This window comes from Gekko japonicus, unplaced genomic scaffold (genome assembly GCF_001447785.1).
Source record: "Gekko japonicus isolate JY-2015 unplaced genomic scaffold, Gekko_japonicus_V1.1 scaffold1863, whole genome shotgun sequence".
NCBI lineage: Eukaryota > Metazoa > Chordata > Lepidosauria > Squamata > Gekkonidae > Gekko > Gekko japonicus.
The window spans coordinates 152,229-170,842 of NW_015165301.1; the positions used below are offsets into that span (position 1 = coordinate 152,229).

The following is an 18,614-nucleotide window of genomic DNA, read 5'->3' on the forward strand; positions in this document are numbered from 1 at the left end:
GGCCAGGTCGCCTCCAGCTCCGCTGCGGCTTGCTAGTTGTGGCCGGCAATCGCGGGCCTCCCGCGTGAAGCCACCGCGAGGAAGAGGAGGAGGCTTTTGGCGGGGGGGTGCAGTTTGGTACCCCTAAGGGCCGGCGTGCTCTAGGCAAACGCCTAGTTCGCCTGGTGAGCGAGCCAGCCCTGCTTAGGAGCCACCCCAATATTACACTCTTCCCGTATTCCAGGCAGGGCCTTGCAGGGCTTCATGCCTGGCAGGTGATTCCCACCTTGAAACAGCTGCTGCTGGAGGGACGGAGAGTAAGGGTAAGCCGTGGGCCTCATTGTAGGGAGGGAAGTAAAAGGCCTGTCTCCTCCCCTCCCCCTCCCCCGCAGCCTCTGTGCTCTCCTCTCACTGGGGGAACGGCCAGGAGGAGAGCAAGAGATGGTAAAACCCCCTCTTGCCTCCACCCAAGCAAAGACTAAGCTGGCCATACTGGAGAGGTGGTGGCTTGCTCCCCTTCCTCGACAGCCTCTTCCGGGCACCTGGGCAATCTCACTCTTTTGCCCGACCTGTTGTGCCTCATGCAGGACGACGGTGAGACTGTAGAAAGCGAAGCCCTTCCTCCCGCTCCACAGACACAAAAGCTGGCTAAGAGTCAACAGCATTGGGGAGAGAGGCGCAGTCCTACCTCCGTCTCCTACCGGCTGCCAGTCTGCCCTAGAGACAACCCTACATGCACAGAGGCACTTGAGTAGTTTTAAAAGTGTGGCGCAGTGGATGGGGTGGCAGACTAGGACCCCAGGCAACCTGCGTTCGAATCCCCCCTTCTGCCACGGAAGCGTGCTGGGTGACCTTGGCCCCGTCACAAACCCTTATCCTGGCCTACCTCCCAAGGCTGTTGTGAGAAAACGGAGGAGAGAACAATATTCTAAAAGCTGCTTTGAATCCAAATGGGGGAGAAGAATAGGCTATAAATAAAGGGAAATGCATATGGTACGTCATGATATCTGTTCTTATCGTACGCACCTGTTTGGTGGAACGACGCACAGAGCATATAATAGTTATGAGTTTGTTTCGGTTGAGCCACAGAGGGAGTAATGCGACCCTAAGTCTTCTAAACGTCTGTGGAATGAGTCCGAGGGACAAGCACGCGAGTGTTCACAAGGAAGGACTGAGAGTGCTGCAGGAACATCAGAGGTTCGGAAGGGGCCCTGACCACCATCAAGCCCATGGAGGGATGCCGGCCTCCAGGTGGGACCTGGGGATCCCCTGGAATTAGAGCTCCTCTCCAGACTCCAGAGATCGGGTACCCGGGAGAAAACGGATGCTGTGGAGGGCAGACCCCACTGAGGTCCCTGTCCTCCCCAGGCTCCACCCCCAAATCTCCGGGAATCTCCCAACTTGTATGTGGCTATCCTACCCTACCATCCCCTGCCAGTGGCTGGGGAGACCTGGCGACCCGAAGTTCATGACTGACTGGGGATTTGAAGGCGGGTCTCCCCAGGTTCCAGTGTGGGTAGATGCTCCAACCCTCAACCACGCTCCTTCTCCCAGGGACAAGGAAGAGCTGCCCTCACCCGCACCGGCTACGCAGAGGCCGTTCACATTCATGAGCCTGCGGGGCTTCATCAGCACGAGCTCCACGTTGTCCAGCTTGGCGATCGCCACATCCCCACAGCAGCGCCGGTCTGTTTTCCACTGGTCTGCCACACTCAGCTTGCCGGCCAGGTGGTTCAGCATGGCCATGCCCACGCTGTGACGGGTGCCCCGCAGGCCGTAATTCCCCAGTCCTGCCACCTACAAAAAAGAGACCTGTCAGGGGCTGGTGGGGAATGCAGGGTTCATTTCCCACAAGCTGGAAGCTAGAGCAGGGTGTCAAACATGTGGCCCGGGGGCCGGATCAGGCCCCCGGACGGCTTCTATCAGGCCCACAGAGGAACCGGCTGTGTTCTGCTTCTTCTTCCAGTTCTGCTGCTGCTACGTCATTGTAGCTTTGCAGCTTACAGATACACACTTGAACAGCATGCTCAAGACTGCAACAGCACAGACATTTTGATGCAATAATTCAGAGCAAGAGGTGTCAGCTATAGGACACTGTTAAATAAACAAAATATTGCAAGAGTGCTAATATTTTAAGCATGTTTTTATTTTAAGTAAAAAAAACCTTTGTGTTTGTGTCCTTTATAAAGTTTATATCTCCGCTACCTGGCATTACATTTTATGACACACATGGCCCGGCCCAACAAGGTCTCATTTATGTCAGATCCGGACCTCATAACAAATGAGTTTGACATCCCTGAGCTAGAGGATGAAGGGGTAAGATTTATATTAGGCCAGAATAAAGGGAGGGTTTGGCGGAAAGGGCATTATTCTTTTGAAAGGTTATCAACTCTTAAAGCGAGACAGAATTCAACCAGCACAAGAGAGCTGATATTAGCCTGGATGAATTTATTCGTTTATTCAATTTATACCCCACCCTTCCCTCCATGGCAAGCTCAGGGCGGCTTACATAAAATTCATATGAATACACTTAAAACAGTTCCAAATAACATCATCATAAAATAACATAACACTTCATTTAAAATAATCCTAAAGTCTAGTAAAGTGTGAGAGCAAGATTTCAAGTTAGCAGAACTGACACTGCGGTTGTCTTCCCTGGGTGGGGAAATTCCTGGAGTTTTGCGAAATGGAGTTTGGGGAGGGGAGACCTCAGTCGAATATAATGCCACAGAGTCCACCCTCCAAACCAGCCATTTTCTCCAGGGGAACTGTGGTCTGCAGCTCAGTTATGATTCTGGGGGTTCTCCTTCAGCCTCTACCTGGAGGTTAGACATTTAAACCCTATCTTAGCCAACATGACGAACCTTCCTGAGGCTTTAAAAGTGCACCGTCTTTTAAATGACTCTGTTCCGGAAATATCAATGAACGTAGCCATGTTTTTACAATCAGCAATAAAGCTACCTCAGGAAAACTTCCAACGAGTAATTGTTTTATGCTACCTTATGTTTTATATAGGAGCTGCAGTGGCTCAAGTGGTTAAGACGCTGAACTGCAGGCTGTGGAAGGTCAGTAGTTCAGCAGTTCGAGACCCGAGTGTGCCGCAAGACGGAGTGAGCTCCCGTCTCTAGTTCCAGCTCCTGCCAACCTAGCAGTTCGAAAGCAAGAAATTGCAAGTAGATAAAAAGGGACCACTTCGGTGGGAAGGTAACAGCGTTCCGTGCGCCTCGGTGTTTAGTCATGCCGGCCACATGACCACGGAAGCGTCTTCGGACAGCGCTGGCTCTTCGGCTTTGAAACTGAGATGAGCACCGCAACCCTAGAGTGGGATTCGACTGGCCTTCGAGCAAGGGAACCTTTACCTTTATGTTTTATATGTCTGGCTATACATAGTTTTGAATGTATATTTCTTCTTATAGTAATCCTTTTTAAGGTATTTTATGCCAATAAAGGTCAACTGAACTCTACCTGGAGGAGGACAACCCAACACAGAGGGGTGCCCCCCTTGCAAAGTGGTGGGACCCCAGGACACATGGAAGACTTCCTCCTTGTTGACAGACCTCTTGCCCCGCACACATACCCAGAACTGGCAACCCTACACACAGTTTTTAAATGAGAACCGGAAGTTAAGGGCCGTGTACGGCTTCGTCTCTTTGGGCACTTCAAAAAGCCCGCCCTGTGCCTCGCGACCCGGAAGCTGTTCTTCTAATCCGGAAGGGATTTGTCGCGTCTTCGACAAGCAGCCCTCTCCCCGCACTCACACCTCCCCGCTTACCATCACTCTTTTCCCAGCGACGCGGACTTCGTCTTTCCGGCGGCTCACGGCCCTGCCTAAGAGTCTCCCGAGGGGCTGAATAGGCAACATCCTTCCCGCCCCGCCCCCCCGAGCGGCCTCAGATGTTTTACTTCCGGGCTCTGGCCGCAAACTGAGGCGCCAGCCCGGCTTGTCGTCGGACGTCATCGCTGCCGGTAGCCTATCGCAAAAGTCCTGGCAAAGCCAGGCCTTCCCAGGCAGGTGCTACGGCTGTGACGCCATCTTTGTCGTGGGCGTCAGCCAGCGCGCCTGCCCGTCCCTGCCGGAGGCGGAGCTGCGGCTTTTAACTGTTTCTTGGCCAGCGCAATTCGCAGAAGGGAATGTGTGTGTCAGTAATGCCTCTTATGAGTCCGCCCCACCGCAGATGCGCACACAAGCACGCTCCGGGGTCAGCAGATCGGTTCTCTGGTGTTTAATCACAAGCTGAGAACAAAAGAGCATGAAATATTTCTAGATCTTTCGAAGTCTTCGAAGGAGGCCTGGTTCTCACTGGCCAATGTCAGGGCAGTACCCCTTCAGATTGCAATGGCTGAATGCTCTAGTCTTCGGGATGTAGCTCTACATTTAAAAAAAAATCCCTGCATGCAGAAAACTAGGAAGATCGGAAGGAGGAGGAGTCTAGTCCAGACCAATTTATTTATTCGATTTTTAGCCCGCCCTCCCGCCGAAGCGGCTCAGGGCGGCTTACAACAATAAAAGCAATAAAACAATACCTCTAAAACAATCTATACAGTACATTAAAATAACAATTTACCTGCATTATAACATACACAAGACGGCGACTATCATAATGCTGACATACTCAATCTGGGTTGTTGAATGCTTGGCGGAATAACTCCGTCTTCACCGCTCTCCGGAACTGGCGGAGATCCCGGAGGGCGCGGATCTCCTGGGGGAGCTGATTCCATAATATTGGTGCTGCCAAGGAGAACGCCCTAGTTCTAGTGGATGTTAATTTGGCATCCCTAGGCCCTGATGCTGGGAAAGATTGAAGGTCAAAGAAGACGGGGACGGCAAAGGATGAGATGGTTGGACAGTGTCAGCGACGCAACGAACATGAAACTGAGCAAACTTCAGAGGACAGCGGAAGACAGGAGGGCCTGGCGGGATCTAGTCCATGGGCACGCGAAGAGTCGGACTCGACTGTGCGACTGAACAACAAAAAGGGCCAGGGGGGACTAATCGATCCTGTGACTCAGATCTCAGTGCTCTGGGGGGGAGGGAATACGGGGAAAGGTGCTTAGTTCCCTCTAAGCTGTGGAATCTTGTGAGCAAAAATTCCACATTGTGAGCGACTGACATTAACGTTCTGAGCGAGCACTATGTCTGCCGCATAAATTAGTTTGCTCTGGAGCCCTCCTTCCTGAGCGGAGACAAAAACGTGTGAGCCGGAGGCTAAAAAACTGAGCTAGCTCACACTAACTCAGCTTAGAGGGAACACTGGACTTCTCCCTAAGATTCTAGTTTTCTGTGTGCAGGGGGCTTTTTTAATGCACATTTGTATCCTGCAGACCAGTATTATTTACAATCCCTGGGTGGGAAACAGGAGCAGTGGAGCATTGCATAGAGCTGCCAGCCTCCAGGTGGGGCCCGGCCTCCTCCCAGAATTACAAGCGGTCTCCACACGAGAGAGCAGTTCTCCTGAAGGAAATGGCAGCTTCAGAGGATGGACACGATGGCGTTATACTCCAACTGAGGTCCCTCCCCAGGCTCCACCCCCAAATCTCCAGGAATTTCGCAGCCCAGAGTTGGCAACCCTATAAAAGTGCCCCCCGTCTCCATTCACAGCACTGCGGCTGTTTTTCCAATACTGCCACCGTTTTACGGGCCAGGCTAACTCAGAAGTTGGAGGAGAGCAACACCTTCTTTGCCAACGCTCCGATTGTGGATTCTTTGCATCCCTTCCCTTAACAATCGTCCCAGAAGGAAAGCTGGGTGGGGAAACAGGAGGGTGGTGGCTGAACGGAAGCAACCCGGCGAATTCAGGGCTGGGGGTGAGATTTGAACTGGGGGGCGGGGAGCTGGGGAGCTTCCCAGCTCGCCCCCCTTTTACCCATCAGGCGTGGATAGCAACAACCAATGTTCCCTCTAAGCTGTGGCATCTTGTGAGCAAAAATTCTACTTTGTGAGCTACTGGCATTAAAGTTGTGAGCAAGCAATGTGGCTACTGCAGAAATTAGTTTGCTCTGGAGCCCTCCTTACTGAGCCAAGACAAAAATGTGTGAGCCGGAGGCTAAAAAACTGTGAGCTAGCTCACACTAACTCAGCTTAGAGGGAAAACTGGCAACAACTATCCTGGTTTTGAATGTATATTTCACAGACATCTACGCAGGGGCGGATGAAGGCTCACCGGTGCCAGAAGCACTGACCCGTCTTGGTGCCCCCCCGTCCTTTCCACACTGACCCAGTCCATTTTAGTCCTTGGCCTGTCTGACCAGGTATACAATGCAGGTTGCAGCAATACAAAAATGTATTCATAGGATAACACAATATATTGTACAAAAGGAAGCTTTTCACCCTTTTCCCAACTTTGTGGTGCCCCCTTTGGCCCTGGTGCCGAAAGCACCTGCTTAGTCCTCTAAAGGGTTAATCTGCCCCTGCGTCTAGGGGGAAAACTAAAATACATTTTCCATTCCCCGCTCCCTTTGCAGGCTGACCGGCTTCGGACGGCGTCCAGCCCAGAGAGTTCCGTCGGGCTCCCTTGCGCCCTCCAGCGGCAGGTCCCGGAGCGGCAACGCCTGCGGAGCGGCATCTCCTGGGTTGACTTGGCAACCGGCAGACGCCGCCGCCGCCGCCGCCGCAGGAGACATGGAGGAGGGAGAGGAGGAGGGAGAGGAAGGGAAGAAGAGGAAGGTGAGACAGACACGCCTGGAAAGCCGCAGGAGAGGAGACAATAGGGCCTGGAAAGGGATCTGGGGGCCAACTGAGGCGTGGCAGTCTCCAGGTGGTGCCTGGAGATCTCCCGGAATAACAGCTGCTCTCCAGACAGCAGTTGCTCTAGAGGGAGCGGCTGCTTTGGAGGGTGGGCTCTATGGCATTGAGCCCTGTCACATCCAGATGCACATTCAGTCTTCACACATGTTACCATTCCATGAAAATAAAGGTTTTGTGGAAGCTGTGTCCACATGTGGACCTCCATCGCTGGATCAGGGCAAATATTTTAGTGTGCATGACAACTAAACCTAAACCCTCATGAAACTAGATCTTATGAGTGGCATCCATAAGCACATTCCTGAATAACAGGAGCCAAGCATGTTCCTCTCACGCAAGAGCAAGGGAGTGATTTCATCTGATGGTTGTTAGGACTACCAACCTCTGGGCAGGTCCTGGAATTCTCCTGAGGTTACAATCGACCCTTAAACCACAAAGATCAGTTCCCCTGGAGGAAATGGCAGCTTTGGAGGATGGATTATATGGCGCTGCATCCCAGCTGAGCTCCCTCCTCTCCCCAGACTCCGCCTTTCTCAAGCTCCACACCCAAATATCTAGGAATTTCCCAACCTGGAGTTGGCAACCTTAGGCCCGCTGGCTCAGACCAAGCATCTGTTTGTCCATCAAGGGTGGACTTCTCCCATCCAAACCTACCCCCGCATCTTAAGAGGCCTCGCTTTGGTGCCCTTGCCTTCTGAGCCTAGACGGGTGAGAGAACCCACCAAAGGGCGCCTCAGTTGTGGGGACAAACCTTGGGATCTCCCTCCTCCCAGGGAGGTTCCTCTGCCTCCCTCTCTTGTTGTCTTCCACCAGTGTTTGAAGACTTTTAGCTTTGATTGGCAAATAATAATTAATCATTATCGTACGGCAGCGTGTGTAGTATAGCCAGGAGATCCTAAGATTGTCTGGCAGCCAGACGTTCGGCTGGGAGGGCGGGGTATAAATCTGATAGATAAATAAATAATAAGTAAATAAAATTCTAGCTCTTTTAGTGCTGTGCAGCGCTAGGTGGTGAGCTAGACTTGTTCTTCAGGCAAGAGATATTTCGGGGTGGTTTGCCATCGCCTGCCTCTGCTGAAGCTCAAATACTTTGGCCACCCAATGAGAAGGGAGCCCTCACTGGAGATGACCCTGATGCTGGGAAAGGCTGAAGGTCAAAGAAGACGGGGACGGCAAAGGATGAGATGGTTAGGCAGTGTCATCGAGGCAACGAACATGAAATTGAGCCTACTCCGGAGGACGGCGGAAGACAGGAGGGCCTGGCATGATGTGGTCCAGGGGGTCGTGAAGAGTCGGACTCGACTGTGTGACTGAACAACAACAACCAGCCTCTGCGTCATGCCCTGGTATTCCTTGGAGGTCGCCCATCCAAATACTAGCCAGAGCCAACCCTGCTTAGCTTCTGAGATCTGATGGGATCCAGGCAGGGTGTTTGCCTGGTGTACCCCCAGTAACTCACACTGGCCTTCCTCCCTGGTTGTGTGCCTAGGTGTTTATATGTTTTATTTAATTGTTCTAAATAGTTGTTATATATTTGTATTCTAAATGCTTTTAAATGTTTGGAAAGTTCACTGCTTTGGAGATCCTGGAGTTGGATGGAAAGGCAGCGTAGAAATGGTTTTAATAAATAACACCTTCTCACTAGGGAGGCCAGCCTCCAGGTGGGACCTGGGGGAACCCCCAGAATTACAGCTCATCCCCAGACTACAGAGATCAGGTCCCCTGAAGAAAATGGCTGTTTTGAAGGGTGGATTCTATGGCATTGTCCCCCACGGAGGTCCCTGTCCTCCCCAGGCTCCACCCCCAAATTTCCAGGAGTTTCTCCCCCACCCCCACCACTGGCGAGCAGGAACCCGGCAACCTGTGTTCCCTCTAAGCTGAGTTTGTGTGAGCCAGCTCACCGTTTTTTAGCCTCCGGCTCACACTTTTTTGTCTCAGCTCAGGAAGGATGGCTCCAGAGCAAACTAATGTATGCAGCAGCCCAATCGCTCGCTCACAACTTTAATGCCAGGAGCTCACGAAGTAGAATTTTTGCTCACAAGACTCCACAGCTTAGAAGGAGCATTGCCGGCAACCCTGCCTCTTACCAGCAATGGAAAGCCCAGAAAGCCCACAAGGGCAACTGGCATTCCCTGTTGTTTCCTGGGTAAATGGCATTCGGCGGTAGACTGCCCCTGAGCATGGAGGTTCCTTTTCGCTATCACGGGCTTAGAGCTGCTGCTAGATCTCTCCTCCATGGGAATTTGACCAATCCGCTTTTCAAGCCGTCGCCCCGTCCATAGAATGAGATTGCCTCGGTAAAACCACAGCAAGCCAAATGCAGCTTCCTGAGAATCTCAACTTTCGTTAAGAAGAAATCCCTTTCTGAAGCCCTGATGAAAGTGAAAAGATGCTTGGGGAAGTGGGCGGACACTGCAGTGCCTAAGGAAGCTTGCAGAAGCCATGGGGGGGGGGGGTTAAGATCCCCTCCAGTAGTTTTGTGGGGGATGAGTCTTTGGTGATCTGTCCAGCGCCCTGCCCAGGTACCTCTTAGCACAACTAATGAAAAAAGTCTGTTTAATTTTTTTTAAAAATTATTTACTTCCAATTTATACCCCTCCTTGCTGGTACAAACTGGATCAAGGCAGCTTACAGATGTCACAATACAATAAGATCAATAAATACTATAAAATCCATAATAAAACAATTACATAATGTGCTAGTACAAACAGTGCAAACAGATGGCGGCGGTTTCCTGTACATGATCCAGTTAGAAAAGACGTCTTTTGGGCCGGGGAGAGTCAGGCGATTTTGCGTCCCTGACCTCAGTGCTCTCTGGGGCACCTATTCAGGTAGGCAGGCTCCATATGATTCTTCCAGTTCCCCGAGATCCTCCTTGGGTGCCCTTCTGTCCCGGTTATCAGTGAGCTGAGGCAGGCGACGGGGCCATGGCTCAGTAGCAGAGCATCTGCTTGGCATACAGAAGGTTGCCAGTTCAATCCGCGGCATCTCTAGTTAAATGGGTCCAGCAGCAGGTGATGGGAAAGACCTCTGCTTGAGACCCTGGACAGCCGTTGCCAGCCTGAGTTTCCTTCTCTTTCTTTCTCTCTTTCCTTCCTTTCTGCACAGATCTGTGCATTCCCTCCCCCCAGCTAGCAATCCAAAACAGTCCAGTGGCACCTTTAAGGCCAAGTTTTATTCAGGTACAAGCTCTCCCTCCTCTGTGAGGGCAGCTCTGCACATTCCCCCCCCCAATAGCTAGCAATCCAAAACAGTCCAGTGGGTGTTGCCTTCTGACACACTTCCGGTGATGTCAGGGGGTGTGACATATGCAAATAAGTTATGCTAATGAGTTATGCTAATGAGCTCCTTCTCCTCTTTTTCTACGAAATGACCCCTGGCAGCACTGCTCCTTGAAACAGGCCCTGGTAGTTGGTAAAGAGGCCAACCCAGTCCCGATCCTTTGGTCAGCCCCAAAGCTAAACCACACAAGGCGACAATTACTGGGTGGAAAACGGTGTGATGAAAGCGCCACCTACCTTGTTCAGAGTCAGACCGGTGATCTGCATGTGACCTCCTCTGGCTAGCAGCAACTCTCCAGGGTTTCAGACAGAAAGGTCTTTCCCAACATCTGCTTTGAGATCCTTCACTTAGAAGAAGAAGAAAAGAGATTGGATTTCCAAGTCTGCTGGGTGACCTTGGGCCGCTCACTCTCTCAAGCCTGACCTATCTCACAAGGTTGTTGTGAGAGTAAGTCTTATTCCCTGCCGTGTGTCAGGGACCATTGTGTCTTTAAATGCTACCATTCATTCGTAAAAGGATCTGCCATCTATTATACTATCAGAATAACAAGGGATACTATTACTTTGACAAGCCTTTATTGGCATATGTATACGCATACAAACAAGGGATACTATTAACTATACAATTTATACTAATCTCAAAGAAGCAGGCAACAACAGTGGTTTTAATTCCAGGTGTCGGGGCCCTCAGAGGGCTCACAGAGCAGTGACTACCTGCTGGGTCTTGAGTCCCTGCAGAGCTGCCATCAGTTTTGCTGCTTTTTGTTATGTCCCAGTGCTAGTGCGTATGCATAGAACGCAAGGGTCAACTCACCTCTGACCATGAAGCTGAGTAGAGTAGTGGAATGACAAGATGAAGTCACTGGGTGGTGTGGTGTATAGGTTGAGAATGATCATCGGACTCTAAACTGGAGAACCAGTTTTGATTCCCTGCTCCTCCTCCACGTGAAGCCTGCTGAGTGACCTTAGGCCAGGCCCGTAGCTACAGTGGGGGGCATCTCGGGGCCCAGCCCCTCGCTTTACTTCCAATGCCTCCCCATTCCCATCCAGCCCCCAGGCCCCCCAACATCCATTTTTTAATTTTATTTGTGGTGCTCCCTTGGGGGGTGTCTGTCTGGGGTGCCCCCTAACTTATTTAAAAGCCCCCTGAATTTAAAAGTCCTGGCTACGGGCCTGCCTTAGGCCAGTCATAGTTCTCTCAGAACTCTCTCAGCTCCACCTCCCTCACAAGGTGCCTGTTGTGGGGAGAGGAAGGGAGGGCGATTGTAAGCCACTTTGAGACTCCTTAAGGTAGAGAAAAGCAGGGTATAAAAACTAACTCTTCTTCTCTGGTGGCAAATGAGGGATGGCAATATGAGGTCCACTGGTGGATGCGATTCCTCCATAACCTCACTACCTGTCCTCACTACCATATACAGATGAGGTGGTAAAGAGAGCCAGTTTGGTGGAGTGTTTAAGAGCATGGAGTCTAACCTGGGAGAACTGGGGTTTGATTCCCCACTCCTCCACATAGAGCTGCTGGTGTGACCGTGGGTCAGTCACAAGATATAGAGGGAACACCATGTCTGGGGCAGTGAGGCCCTGTATTCTTATTATTGGGGGACAATCATTGGTGCTTGGGGGACAACAGTGGGAGGGGCTTTTGGAGTTCTGGCCCACAGATGGACCTCCTGATGACACCTGGGTTTTGGCCATTGTGTGACACAGAGGGTGCGTTCAGATGGGGCATTTGCAACGGAATAGGTGCCGGTTGGAATCGGTGTACTTACCGGCGTTCACACGGCGAACATCTGCCTTCCGTCCCTAACTGTTGCAAAGAGCTTTACACCATTGTATTCTGCCACTAGGTCCGCAAGTGGTGGTATCCTGAGTGCAACAGTTGTAATCGCTTTACCCCCGTCTGATCGCTCTCCACCGTGGTACAGTTTATGCCGGCTGAAACGCCCCGTCTGAACGCACCCAGAGTGTTGGACTAGATGGGCCACTGGCCTGATCCAACATGGCTTCTCTTATGTTCTTATGTTCTACCAAGTCCAGGACAAATATAAAGTGTAAAGAAAAACAAACCCTTGTCTAGGGCTGCATCCTCATGTTCAATATGATGGTAATGTTGGGCTACAGCAATCATTCACAACTGGATTTTCCAGTACGGTTGAGATGATCCAGCTGTGAATTACCACTATAGCATCCATTTTCCAGGGAACTGATCTCTGTAGTCGGGAGATGAGCTATAATCCCAGAGGATCCCCAAGTCCCACCTGTAGGCTGACATCCTGACATTGTACGGCGACGCCCGCTGCATGTGAACGGGCATACAGCGATGGGCTCCGCAGACAGGAGGTAAGTGCGATCGCGTTTCAGCCAGCATAAACTGCACCGGTTCCAACTGGTACAGTTTATGCCGGCTGAAACGCCCCGTCTGAACGCACCCAGAGACAGGCAACGGCCAACCATCTTTGAACGTCTCTTACCTTGAAAACCCCACCTGGGGGGTGCCATAAATCAGATGTGTCTTGACGGCAAAAAATAATAAAACAGTAGAATTGTGGCTTCCTTGAAACAAGATTTAGGCCCTGGCCTCATGTGCCGGAAAACGTGGTGGGGTGTGTGTGGCTATTTGCGCCGTTGCATTCTGATCCGCCATTATGCAATCAGACGCGACGGCGGCACACCGGGGTTTTGTCCTTTGGCACGTGTTGCAAAGAGGACGGCCAGAGGGAATAAGCGCGCACCGGCGCAATCACACTGAACGAGTCTGTCTGCAGCCCATGGCAAACCATTTGCTAGTAGATCTTTGCAGGTACTTTTTAACTGCGCATCTTCGGCGGTACGCCATGGGTTGGCCATGGGTGCGCTACACTTGCCAGATGTTGCGGTGTGATCGCGCCCCGAAAATCCTCCCAGCATTTGTGCCTTTTGCGCAGCAAATTCTCTGTGTGATCGGGGCCTTAGAAGTTTTAAATTTGCCGCTCTGCCTACAGCCACCAAACCCCCAACAAGCCTTGTCTTGAAGCTGTTCTCCCCAGCCTAGAAATTGCTTCATCCCTGATGTGTTGGGGATGGTTGTGGTCGTTCTCAGTAACTGAAGGGAAGCGCTTGGCATTTTCATTACTGTTACTTTATCCACTGAGATTGGAACTCAGTCTGGGGCAAGGGATGCTTTGTGTTCTTGGTGCTTGGGGGGGGGCAACAGTGGGAGGGCTCCTAGAGTCCTGGCCCCGCTGCTGGACCTCCTGATATCACCTGGTATTTTTGTAATATCAAGTTGATTGGCACAGTTGTGTTGTAATAGTGCACATGTGTATTGTAATAGTGTTTGTTGCATTTTATAGAAAATCAACACTGATACCTATGAATTTTTGATACGTCACCAGAGGAAATGAATTGTTGAGAGACAGTATATGTAAGGTCTTATACTAATTTTATTAACATTTGTATTAGAATTATCCATATAAGAGTCATAAGTTTTACAAAATCCATGTTGTTATGTTTGATAAGGTCACACATCTTTGTTCGGAAGAAGATCAACCATCGAAACGGCAAGGCATTCCGGAGACCACCGACACATTTTCTATTAATCTGTATATTTTCTATTATATTGTTCACTTTTTGTATAATTTTGACTCTTAAAGAAATTTATTAGCGTCACAGTTCTTTTTGGTTTTCGATTACCCGGTATTTTTGGCCACTGTGTGTCACAGAGTGTGGGACTGGATGGGCCACTGGCCTGATCCAACATGGGCTTCTCTTTATGTTCTTATGTTCATGGCGGGGGTGGGGGCTGAGTCCTGAAGAGGCATCCGTCCAGGCTTACGGCAAGTTTTTCCTCACAGGAGGTCAAAATGGCCACCATTCGCCTGGAATTCTTTCCCACGGCAGTCACTGAAGAGAAGCTTCAGGAAGCCCGGGAGAAATCTCTGCGTCGCATTTTCGGGACCACCCAGACCTTACGATGTATAAAGAGTCCCCGCAAATGGGGGACCTTACAAAACATTCTGCAGGAGCGGGTGGCAGAGCAGTGAGTATCTCCCCCCAACAGTTCCTTGGTGTTCGGATATTTTTCCATCGATCACTCAGTCCTTCTCTGTAAGCAGAATTGAAGGTGGGGTTCCACGTGGCACTCATCACAGTGAAATGTCCCTTAGAAAAATCCTACCATGGCCATCCTCACTGGCAGAGTTATAGAAACAACCAGGGAAACGTTTTGTATATAATGCAATAGATACTATATTGAAATTGTATACAAAGTGTAAATTAATTTTTAAAGTGCTTAATTCATAAATTTATAAAATACCACCTAGGCATTCCAGCATTTCATAGCGTGCAGCAGATTGGACTGGAGCCTGGTATGAAGGTTGTCATTTCCTGTTTGGAAGATAAGCTTTGATAAGCAGAGAGAGAAAAACCTTGGAAAATAAAAGAGACGGCACTCACTAAATGCAAAATGTTGAATAAGAGAATTTACTTCTGAGGAAGTCATAAGAGAATTTACTTCTGAGGAAGTTTAGGAGCGAAACGAAGACTCAAGCCGGAAGCTTCGTTAATATATTGATGTATTGTGATTCTCTAAATGTATTGTGATCTGTTTATAATATTGAGATTCTTATGTATGAATTAATAGGTGGTATTTTATAAATTTATGAATTAAGCACTTTAAAAATTAATTTACACTTTGTATCAAATTTCAATATAGTATCTACTGCATTATATACAAAACGTTTCCCTGGTTTTTTCTATAACTCTGATCTTGTATCAACTGGGAGGTCTCTTATATATTACTCATCCTCGCTGGCAGCCACCTAATACAGATCCGCTTGTTCACTAAAGGCTCTGCTTCTCTGTGCAATTTCCCTCCTGTTCTTTTGTTTTACAAGTCTAATTAATTACTTCCTGGTCACTCCCCAACACGGCATCTATGAACTGGTTATCCGTTGTTAATTCAGTTGTCTTAAGAGAAGATCTCAAGTACTACTTTTCTCTTTGGAGGCAGAATGCTCCTATTTAAAAAGCTTATCTTTTTTGCCATAATATTGAGATTAAGAAACTATAATAGTAACAAATAAATAGAATAGAGCCAGTTTGGTGTAGTGGTTAAGTGCGCGGACTCCAATCTGAGAGAGCCGGGTTTGATTCCCCACTCTTCCACTTGCAGCTGCTGGATGACCTTGGGCAAGGCATAGTTCTGGCACAGCTGTTCTTGAAAAAGAGCAGTTTCTGTCAGAGCTCTCTCAGCTCCGCCAACCTCACAGAGCTTTGCCAGTTATATTTAATCAGCAACAGTTCAAAAGAACCAGAAACCTATTTTGTTCTTTATTAAATAAATCATTTTTTTGTTTAAACGTATTCCAGCAATCAGAATCGTCCTTCCTCAGGGCCACATTGTCCTCTGAAGTGCTCAGACCCTAGGTCATTCTACCAAAAGAGAGAGATTTGGAATGTTTAATTCCCGTTGACAGCAGAAATCTACCAAGATTAGGTACACAGAGGGTATTTTAAAAAACTGTCTCCCCAATAAGCGAGGATGCCACAGGCACTTTCGCTGAACTTACAAACAGCCTGTCACGTGGAACAGGGGTGGTGGTGGGGAGCACAGCGCAATAGCACCATAGCACAGGTAAGCCTTCATGTGGCTTCATTTCAATTTTTGAAGATGTCTTTGTTTTGAAGGAGAAACATGGACTGTCGCAGTCAGCCATTCCCTCTTTCTTTGCTTCCGCAGCTGTCAAGAAGGCCACAAGTTTTTCTCCCAGGGAGAGTGGGAAAAAGCAATCACCTGCTATACCAAAGCCTGGAACTTGGATCCTAAGAAGGTGAGGTGGCCACGGTGGGAGTCAGCAAATGTGACAGTCAAGGGAGCGGCCCCCACGTCTGCAGAAATCTCCTCCATGTTCCGAAGGGATGTGACTGAGCGCCTAGAGAACAGAGACAATCCTTTGTGTGTTGTCCATTTCCAAAGTAGTCTTGGTGACATCACCATTGTCGCAATGTAGTTGTCGCACCGAGGTTTCTGTCTTTTTCAAGAACAGCTCTGACAGAGCTATGGCTTGCCCAAGGTCATCCAGCCAGGTGCAAGTGGAGGAGTGGGGAATCAAACCCGGTTCTCCCAGATTAGAGTCCGCGCACTTAACCACGACACCAGACTGGAGAGACTGCTGGGCTCCACAGCTGCTGCGGCTGGGCTTGGAGAGGCTCCTGGGCTCCCCCACCTCCACAGCTGGGCCCGGAGCGGCCCCTGGGCTCCACCACGGCCAAGCCTCCTAGCAGCTCCCGGTCTCCACCACCTCCACGGCCAGGCCCAGAGCGGCTCCCAGGCTCTGCCACTGCTGCTGGGCTCGGAGCGGCTCCCAGGCTCCACTGCGGCCACGGCCAGGCCTCCTGGCAGCTTCCAGGTTCTGTCGCCACTGCATCAGCAAGCGCCAGGCCCTTCTGAGGCAGGAAAATGGTAACTGCCTTGTCTGTGCACACACAGACAACACTTTATTTAATGTAGGGGGATTTAAACCCCCTAATGATTTTTTTTTTAACTTTTCAGGTTTTCCTGCAAACTTAGGGGGTCCCCCAAGCGTGCAGAAAAACCAGTCTGAGGGAAGTGTGCCCCCAATCCGTGCGTTTAGCTACCCACAGATGGGGGCCACATCTGAAATATACAGAATTACAGATATTAAGTGCTCTGTGGAACCCATTATAATTTCACTTGCAGATGAATGTGGGAAAAGGGATCCTTAAGCAGTGCAAAAAGAAAGTCATGATACGGAACATTCTAGGCCAGGGATCCCCAACATGGTGCCCATGGCACTATGGCGCACACCAAGACCTTTCCGGGCACCCAGCAAGCGTTTTTAGAAAGCGGGAAGTGCCAGGCAGAACTTTTGCCCAGCAAGGCTTCTCATTGGCCATTGGCCATCTGGCTGGGCAGATTTTTAGAACATTGGTTCAGCAACCCACTGCTTCGGCAGAAGCTGTCACCACAGCACAAGGAGCTTCACTGTGTGACTGTAGGTAAGCTGTGGAAGCCATTTTGTGGCTGGCTCCACCTCTTGCGGCAGCCATTTTGTGGCTGGCTGTGCCTCTTGCGGCAGCCATTTTGTGGCTGCGCCCGCCGTGCCATATCAGAAAACAGGCTCAACAAGGTTGGGGACCCCTCCTAGGCTGCGCTGATGTCCTCCATCGGAGAAGGAAGAGATTTTACTTCATCGGCTATCCTAAGAGCTGCCTGCATTATCCCCTGTGCAGGTGGAGCTGTATGAGCAGAAGGCGGAAGCTTTTCTTCAGCTCTGTGACTTCCAGTCTGCCTCCCTGCACCTCAGGAAGGCCTATTGCATGACGCCAGCGAAGGACGAATGCCTGGCCCGCCTCGCCTTCATTCTATATCTGCAGGTAAAGAGAATGGTACACCCAAGCCCCTTTTTTAAAGGCACAACCCCACAAGAATTTCTTCTGCAAATGCTTTTTTTCTGTCCTTTTAAAACATTTTTTAAAAGATGTGTGCTCCTTTAAGCAGAGTAGAGTGCTGTAATTGACCCATTCCCGCACTGAGCAAGGGGGTTGGAGTCGGTGACCTCTAGGATCCCTTCTAACTCTGTGTCAAGAAGCTGGTCTCCTTTAAGAGAGTTTTTCTGCCTGAGTGTTAGCTTTCTTGACTACAGAAGTCACCACCCCCACCTGCCGGCTTGTTATCAGAATTGTTGCTTAGGCTGGCAGAAGTGATTAACTTGCAGCAGCTGAGAACTGCCATCTAAAGTGGCTGATAGCTTGCAGTTTAGAGATCTCTCCTGGTCACAGCTTGTTTTGGCTAAATGGTTAATACAGGGGTGTCAAACATGCGGCCCAGGGGCCGGATTAGGCCCCCGGAGGGCTTCCCTCAGGCCCGCAGTGGAACTGGCCATCTCCTGCTTCCTGCTTCCAGTTCTTCTGCTGCTGCTGCTGAATCATAGCTTGCTTCGCCAGACTCTCTTAATCACTCAGCCATTTCCTGTTTTAACCTGGGTCCTAGACTCAGAACTCTGAGCATGAGATTTCTGTGGTGAATGTCAATACATCAAAAGTCGGTTTGCAGCTTACAGAGCTAATGTTTTACGCATGTTTTTATTTTGAGTAAAAAACCCAACCCTCTTTGTGTTTGTGTCCTTTATAAAATTTATATCTCCGCTACCTGGCATTACCTCTTATGACACACACGGCCCGGCCCAACAAGGTCTCATTTATGTCAGATCCGGCCCTCATAACAAATGAGTTTGACACCCCTGAGTTAATAGGCTACGGGTGATTGCTAGCATAAGAACATCTATGTAGGACAGACAGCTTGAGAGTAGGCTTGCCAAGTCCCCCTGGGGGGTGGGAAAACCCCGCCCCAGACGCCCGTTCCCCGCTGCCGCCAGATCGGGCCCCGGGGGGAACTTTGCTAGGGCTGCCAAATGCCCCCGGGGGGCGGAATTCCCCCCGCTTTCGAGCCCCGATTTCCGCTCTTGCGGAATCGGGGCCCGGGGGAAACCCCACCCCCGCGTGCGCATCACCTGGAAGTGACGTCGCACGCTGGGGGCGGGACCACACCATTTGAGGGGAAAACTCTTTGTTTTCCCCTCAAATGGCGTGGCCCCGCCCCCAGCATGCGA

The 18,614-nt window shown here is 50.2% G+C and overlaps 2 protein-coding genes across 2 annotated transcripts in view; one reads left to right on the plus strand and one right to left on the minus strand.

Moving 5' to 3' along the window:
• The window catches only part of PTRH1 (peptidyl-tRNA hydrolase 1 homolog), an 18,657-nt gene extending 14,720 nt beyond the window's left edge, over nt 1–3,937 (minus strand). The window contains exons 1-2 of the mRNA XM_015410401.1: nt 3,752–3,937; nt 1,557–1,776 (exon numbers count right to left, since the gene is read on the minus strand). Coding sequence (XP_015265887.1) covers nt 1,557–1,776; nt 3,752–3,937 — 406 coding nt within the window. The remainder of the gene's footprint in view (nt 1–1,556; nt 1,777–3,751) is intronic.
• A 9,907-nt stretch (nt 3,938–13,844) lies between these two features.
• Nucleotides 13,845–18,614, plus strand: part of TTC16 (tetratricopeptide repeat domain 16) — a 37,298-nt gene continuing 32,528 nt past the window's right edge. Inside the window, exons 1-3 of the mRNA XM_015410402.1 lie at nt 13,845–14,020; nt 15,722–15,812; nt 17,236–17,379. Of these exons, the coding sequence (XP_015265888.1) occupies nt 13,845–14,020; nt 15,722–15,812; nt 17,236–17,379 (411 nt within the window). The remainder of the gene's footprint in view (nt 14,021–15,721; nt 15,813–17,235; nt 17,380–18,614) is intronic.